This window comes from Hetaerina americana, unplaced genomic scaffold (genome assembly GCF_022747635.1).
Source record: "Hetaerina americana unplaced genomic scaffold, ioHetAmer1.1.p SCAF_8, whole genome shotgun sequence".
NCBI lineage: Eukaryota > Metazoa > Arthropoda > Insecta > Odonata > Calopterygidae > Hetaerina > Hetaerina americana.
In genome coordinates, this window is record NW_027287427.1 from 13398813 (window position 1) to 13406401 (window position 7589).

The window sequence follows — 7589 nt, forward strand, 5'->3', positions numbered from 1 at the left end:
TCAAATGCGAGGCAGGCTCCCATATTAACTCTCTTTTGAAGCAATCTCTCCCGACCATCTCTACTCACCAGTTCCAGAACCCATGACGCATGGTACCTAGTATTACTATCTCTTGGAAAATTTCAATTTCATATCTCATTTCAATTGTGGTCGTATAATATTATTCTTTCTTCAGTCACTGAAAACAAAGTTCAGTTTTGTGTGTGATCTTAATGCTGAGTCTCAGATGAACCTTTTTTGATTATCAAATGCTCTTGTTGAATTTTGATTTTTGCACATGTGCAAACACTTTCAATGGTTAAATTTACATTGATGCTAGTGTTTATTAAAAATAATGTCCAGTATGATTCAACAGTCAGTGCTCTCTTGAACTGCCTAATGTCATCTATGATTGTTGGTTGGATTCAAGAATGATAGAAAATGAGTACCATAACTGTTTCTGTGTTCATAAATAATACCATTTCATGTTTCCTGAATTCAATATTGATTTGAGAATTGAAATAAGTTTTGGGTAAATCAGTCCGAAGTCTCTCAACTTAGTCCAGTGGTTCTCAAAGCATAAGATGTGCTTTCCTTGGGAAGCATTGTTTGTTGCTGGTGAAGGTGTAACGTAAGATTAACATGTAGCCACCAACCTTACAAAATAAGTACAATGGGGTGCATGACACCTATTTTTTAGTTTCCCAAGGGAGGCAAGAGACCATAAAAGTTAGGAAACACTGCTCTCAGTTGTTGTTTGTTCATGTTGTCATCTAACAATTTTCCCTCTCTGGTCTCTTGTCAGATCCAGGAAAGAGTGGGCCGTGAGCCGCGGGTGGCTCAGGATGAAGAGGAGCTGAGAAGCATGCAGATGCAGCAACACCCACAACTCCAACAGCCCCAAGTTCTCCCCCAATCCTTTCCCTACCCCAATCGAGTGACCACCCCAAACACCCAGGCCACATTTTCAGTTCCCATGTCAATCGCTCAGCCCACACCACTGAGGGTCAGCAGTGGAATAGTCACCACAGCTGCCTTGAAGGGTCGGTTGCTGAAACCCACCCACCCACCTGCCACATACCCAGAGGCCAGTCGGGAGGGACTGGTGTCGGGCGATACCAGTGCAGCGCATGGTGTGGCTGGGGCAGGAGGGGCATCAGGTGTCTCAAGCGCCCACTCGCTCCCGAATCTGTGTGCCTCTGGGGCGCCCATGATGGGCCTCCCCCACCTCCTCCCCCAGTCTGCCGAGACACACCTCACTTCGCCCGGTGCGAGCTACCCGTTCCCACCAGAGCACCTTCACCCTCCACCACCTCCCCCTCCCCTGGGCACCACCTCTTACGGTCATGCAGACCACTGGGCGCTGCACCCTGGCGCAGCAACGAGGGGTCCACCTGTTGCCCTCAACAATCAAGTGCCTCCCGGAATCCGAGCAAATAACTATTGGGATAATTTCAGGAGGTGAGCTTTCTCATTCTCGATTAGTCGTGAAGTACTTGATCCAATAGGGAAGATGTCAGAGCCTGGATGAATACTCTTTTACCATTTACCACTCTGGTAATGGACTCTTATTAATTAATTTTAACTTTTCATTTTTGTAGAGTATTTTGGACTTTGGAAATTTACACAGTCATGTTTTATTTAGAAAGTTTTCATCCAAGGAACAGTATATATATATAATTTGGCAGTGTTAAAAATAATATGTTATTTTATTTTTTGGTAGCTGGAATTCTATTTCAGAAGTTGCTCTTATAGCCTTTGAAGAAAACTTGTGCTGAAGATATTTCAGCTTTCATTTGCGATTTATACATTGCTCTATTTAATTATTTCCCTTTGGAAACATATGAAAAGTTAATTGGCACATGAGAATAGGTCACTTTTATATTGGTCAAAGCAACATTAATAGTTATGTTGATATTTCTGTTGCGCTGGAATGTTATTACAACAGGTGATTTGTATTCCCATGTGTCAAAAAGGTGTGCTATTATTCTCCTTTTAAAGTATTTATTGTATCAGTTGCAAAGATCAATAAAGAAACAGTTATGCCACACATGTTTTTTTTGTATGTTCTCTCCTTTTTTCTCCTTATTATGAAAGATCTAGGTTGATTGGTTGATATCACCATTTTCTGTCCCTAAGAAGATATCTCCCCGATTTAACATCTTAAATATTCCCTAAGAGTTTGAGAACAATTCTTTTGGATATTTTCATTTTTGTCACATTGTTTACTCATAAATGCATTTATATGAGAAGATGATCAATCTGCTGTTTTATGGTTCTGATTGCATTTGTCATTATACAACCTATCAAAATCATTTATGAATTTCTGCTATGTGATGACAAATTAGTTCCTTACAGCATATCAAAATACATACACCCATTTCATGTTCATGAATTGAATCATTTTAATTTAATTCTAGTGCCTATTTTGATTTCACAATATTTTAATATCTTGTTCAAAGTTTTTGCAAATGATTTACTTAGAGTATACTTGGATTAAACTAGTATTTGTCCATGTATAGTAGTTTTTAATGAAATTTTATTATTGTGGAGGAAGATTTGAAATAATGAAAATTTATTTTTATTTAAAAATCAATTCAATCATCATGTTAAAAAGAAGTTATTTTTGTGGTAGAACTGGGTCAGCCCAGGCCTTGCAACTCAGCATTTTTAGCTCATGACAGATAAATTTAAGCATATATTTAATGTTTCCAAATTTATGGAGTGCATAAAATTCTACTTAACCAAATATTCAGCATTGCAATTGAATTCATTTTAATGCATATTGCTAGTTCATTTGAGTAGTTTCTGAAATAAGGATAAAAAATATTCAGAGCATAAACTATGTAGTTATTTTTAGACAAAGTACCTACCCCTGTTTTGTTAACAGTGTTGCCTATTTTCAGCCTTCATTTAGTTTTTTTTGCATGCAATATGCATTAATGTTATTTATGGGACTGTGTAGTAATCATTAAGAAATAATGACGCACATGTATGGAAAGGTATGCCTATCTGAAGTTTTGGTCTTGCATCTCTTCTTGTTTAAATAATATTAGGGTGGCAAATTTCAGCCTTCAAAGAATATTATGAAACTTAAAAAATTGTTGTAATATGTTCAGAATATGAAAATCGATATGGCTCCAATCAAGGTCTTCTGAATGAAATTGACCAAAAGTAATTTTCCAAAATTTTTAAATTGTAAATTTATTTACCATGATTTTGATACTTTTCCATTTTAACATTGTTTAGCAGGTACACAGAAAACTTAATGAATGAAACTATATGTGTCCATGCAAGGGGAAGTTTGCAAAATGTTCTCTATTTTCCTTGGTTTCAATCTAAAGGTTTTGTGGTCTGGGTTATTGTGTTGAAAATAGCAGGAATTGATTTGGGTCAATTAAAAGCATGCTCTGATCTAGTTGGTTCTTCTCTAGTAGAGTCATATTGCATCTGTGTACACAAAAATTGCTGTGGTTGCTTAGCAACAATGTTCTTTTATTTTAAGTTAATATTGATATCTCTTTGAGAACCATCTCTATTTTAAACGCCACCAAGAGGATATTTTGAAAGGATATGCTAAACCTGAATAGAATATTAGTTTCAAGACGTTAAAGTTGTATTTACACAATTTAATGTAATGAACCTTGTCTATAGCCGAACAAGTGGAAAAGAAAGAGTAGTATCTGTTGAAAAATAATTTACTGGAGTGAATTAGTTGATAAAAGGTTTTTCAAAAACGTAAAAAATTGAAATAGAACTATCCCTGTGTTATTTTTATCAAAAACATCACATTCAACTGTATTTCTCCCTGTCTTATATGGTTATGAGGTCAAAGTTGTTATTATTATATTCACCTTATAAAATCACTTCAACTTTTACACTTGATGTATTTTAATCCTTGAGGAAGTAGGTATTCACAAGAAGGCTCCATGTTCATAGTACTGCCCCTGCATAATTTAAAATATTTATGTTACCCAATGGTTTACATTCTACTTTAAATTTTGTGTATGAAGAGGAATGGCTTTTGCATTGGAAATTACATAGACCCTTTACTGTAAATTCTAAAGTTTTCCAATGATTAATGTTATAATTACATCATTTGGATAGCTTCCTTCAATAAGTATTGCAGTCAAATTAAATATTATGCCAAAAATAGTAAACGGGGTATTCATTTAATCCAAAGCCTTGCTTAATAGTCATGAAAAAGTTGATTATTTCAGGATATTAGGGAACATATGCAGTATGTTTCTATTTGGTTTTTAGTCCCATTTTCGTTTATGACAAAGCTCAAAGTATTCTTAGGAAAGTTGTTTTAAAATTTGAGTTATCCACTTTGTAGTCACAACATTGAATTAATGCAATGTATAAATTTATGCATGGAAATGGAGCACTATGTGTACCCCTCAATAAACAGAGACTTATCAAAAGGATTACGATGATGGGATAGGACAATGCTACTCCAAAAATATGCATTTTGATTTCCTAATTTTTCATTCAATATTTTACTATTTGTGAACACCATCATCTTGAAATGCAACAATTTCAAAGTGTAAAAATCATCATTTCTCCTGACCGTTTTTACACTTTGAAATTGTTGCATTTTAATGTAAATTACTGAATGACTCCATTAAAGTTACTGTCAGGGTATCTCTTGCATTTCTTTCTAGGATCTTGCCTTGAGGAGCAAAAGTCATTCTGTAATCACTATCCATTTGATGCCTATTAAATGTTATCTCCCGTGATTTATGATTGTATCCATTATGAATAGCTGGTGATGAGTTTTGGTCTCGTTTGTAATCTGTAGGTTGTCATAATGTTTCAAACTACATTCTTTGAGGAGCTTCATCAGAAAATAATATATTCCGTCATTTATATATGAAATTGGAAACTAAAAATTGACTGTGATTCAATAAAGATTTGATTCCGTGCAAACAAAATTTTCGGATGTTGAATTCTTTTATTGTATCCCAAGATTGAATGCATTTTTAGATTCAAGTGTTACCTCTAAAATAAACTTGAAGACTGACTAATAGTTTGCTCTTATTTCTGAATCAATTTTGTCTTCATTACCCCCATCCAAACAATTAAATATATGAATATTGCTTCCAATATAATGGTTTAATTATATTAATCTGCTGATAATGTTTATAAGTAGTTTTTTTGTATTTAATTGAAATATTTTATCATTAATACTTTATATGTATAATGTGCCGTTTTAGATGTACTCATAGGTCAGAACCAAAAATAGCAAAGAAAGACAAAATTGAGCTATGTGTACTGTCATAGATTTTGGGAAATTCCATTGGGAAAAATTATCTTCACAAAAATGAAAATTTGCAATCCATATTTGTAAGTTATCAATCACAGTCACTTGGAATCACAACTACAAAATAAATTTGTTGCTACTTGGCTATCTCAATCTGAATTGAAGCAATTAAAATTATTAACTAATTATTGAGGCTGTTCTTATTAAAAATATGCGTTTTACATGTATAGCCACCAGTTACTTTGCATTCATTTCTTTTAATGTTACCTGTTCATAGCTAAATTCTACTTTCGTCATTAAGCATGTGTCCTGATTTTGTTGGGTAAGTTTGAAGTTTTATTTTATGTTTTATTTTCTGCTCAACCCCAAGTTTTTCTCATTAAGGTATCCATGTGTGACTCTGCACGGTTGAATGTGATGAAATTATTTAATTTCCAGGATTAACTGTTATATATTTTCTTAAAATACATCTGATTAAAATGAATTAAGTGATGTTAAATTTTATTTTTTGTTCTTCGTGTAGTGAATGAATATTCTGGAGAATGTACCCCTAAAATGTTTCCTTTGAGCCCTTAATTTAATAGAATGTATGAGAATGATAGGTCTTCTCCTTACCTGACCATCTGATCATCATATTTTCCATAATTCAGGAAAAATCCTGAAATTTTAGTTTTTACCTTAACTTTTTGGGTGTTGTAATTAAGATTCATTGAGCTTTTCCAAGTTTTTGTGTTTTCTTACTCAACATCAGCTTGTTCAAACAAATTGTAGGTATTTCATTGCATGTGCATTGTTTAGTGTAATGCCTCTCCTGGTCCCATATTCTCAGTCAAATTGCATCAATAGAAAGAGAACTTCTTTCTTCATAATTTTTAGCTAGTGCAGAATTTAATGCTAATTTTGGATGAGACTCAAATCGAAAATTTCTCCAGTGAGCAATTAAATTTATTTCATTGATAAACCATACTCTGCATTAGTTCACAATCAAGGAAAAATATTTCTTTTATATTTCATATGATTTGACTTTAAAAATTTTTCATCAGCATTGCGTTCATTTGATGTGCCTTTCAGTGAACCGCATGATATTTTCTCTGGATCTAGGAAAACTCCTAGAATAATTAAGCCTTTAAAAAAACGTATAGGTAATTATAGCTTGGAGCAAATCTTTTTAAATAGTAAATTACCTTGTTTGGCCATATCCAAAAGTTCATTTTATGTAGGGAAGCATGTCTGGTTATGATGCTAGTAAATACATAAGTTTATTCTTGGAGGGTTTTTTGTGGCACTAACAACTTGGTCACTAAGTGCAGCTAAAATTACCTACATGAATGACACAAAAATGCAACCGGAATTTCTTAAGGCACACAGTGAATTGCGTGCATACCCATAGCATACTACTTTCTTCAAATCACTTTTCTTTTATGGCAGGGTATACTTTTTTACCATGTGAATGCCTATTTTCAAGCATCAAAATAATGCCTAATGTACTTGGAGTGATTTAAGTTATATTTGCTGCCGACTCATTTCTTTGACAGTATCATCCATACTATAAAAAGGAAAGCAATGCCTATTTCCACTTTAATTTGGTTTTAATTATAAAGTAATAGTTTGTAATATACATTTAAATAACTTGAAAATGAGAGTCATGTGTTTTTATTTACAATAAAACATTTATTGTAGTTAGTTAACCGTGACACATGAGAACATTTTTCTTTGGAAAAAATATTTTTTTCTTATTTTGAGAAAAAATTGCTTTCACTATTGAGGATTGTACAACTAGCTGCGTGACTTGTTGCTAGAAGTTGAAATAGTTTGCATAATAAATCTAATGTCCTTGAAAAAGAGCATACTACTCCAACCTTGTAATCATCTAAAAATATTGATTGTCCCATCTGTGTAATCATAAGTGTATTGATGATGTTTCATGCATCTAACAGAGTAGTTTGAATAATTTATGTTTTAGTATATTGATATAATTGTATTGTCATAACATTTTGAGTGTAATATTGTGATCAAAATTGAAATCATCAAGAATAGACTTAGTTGAGATTGAGGTAAAGTTGAAGTGCATTCTGCCATATGGTTCCATTCATGGCATTTTAACATTTTCAATTATGTCACTTTTAAAATCTTAAAAATGAAGGATGAAGTCAATTTCAGTTTCTCTGATGACATATTTTGCCCTTCTTACCATTTTCCAGCTTTATTTAGGTAACTTTTATTAGGATTGAACTTTTATTAATTAGAAAATGAAGGAAAATATATGTAAAGCTAAATAGAGCTCTATTCTCATTGAATTGATCAGAGCTTGAACCTGTACTTTTAGAATGAATTGTATGCTAAA

The 7589-nt window shown here is 33.1% G+C and overlaps 1 protein-coding gene across 2 annotated transcripts in view; it reads left to right on the forward strand.

The window, feature by feature from the left end:
- The window catches only part of cmb (combover), a 42938-nt gene extending 40909 nt beyond the window's left edge, over positions 1-2029 (forward strand). For both annotated transcript variants that reach the window (XM_071597092.1, XM_071597091.1), the window contains exon 22: positions 785-2029. In XM_071597092.1, coding sequence (XP_071453193.1) covers positions 785-1444 — 660 coding nt within the window. In that variant the 3' untranslated portion in view covers positions 1445-2029. The remainder of the gene's footprint in view (positions 1-784) is intronic.
- The last annotated feature ends 5560 nt before the right edge of the window (positions 2030-7589 follow it).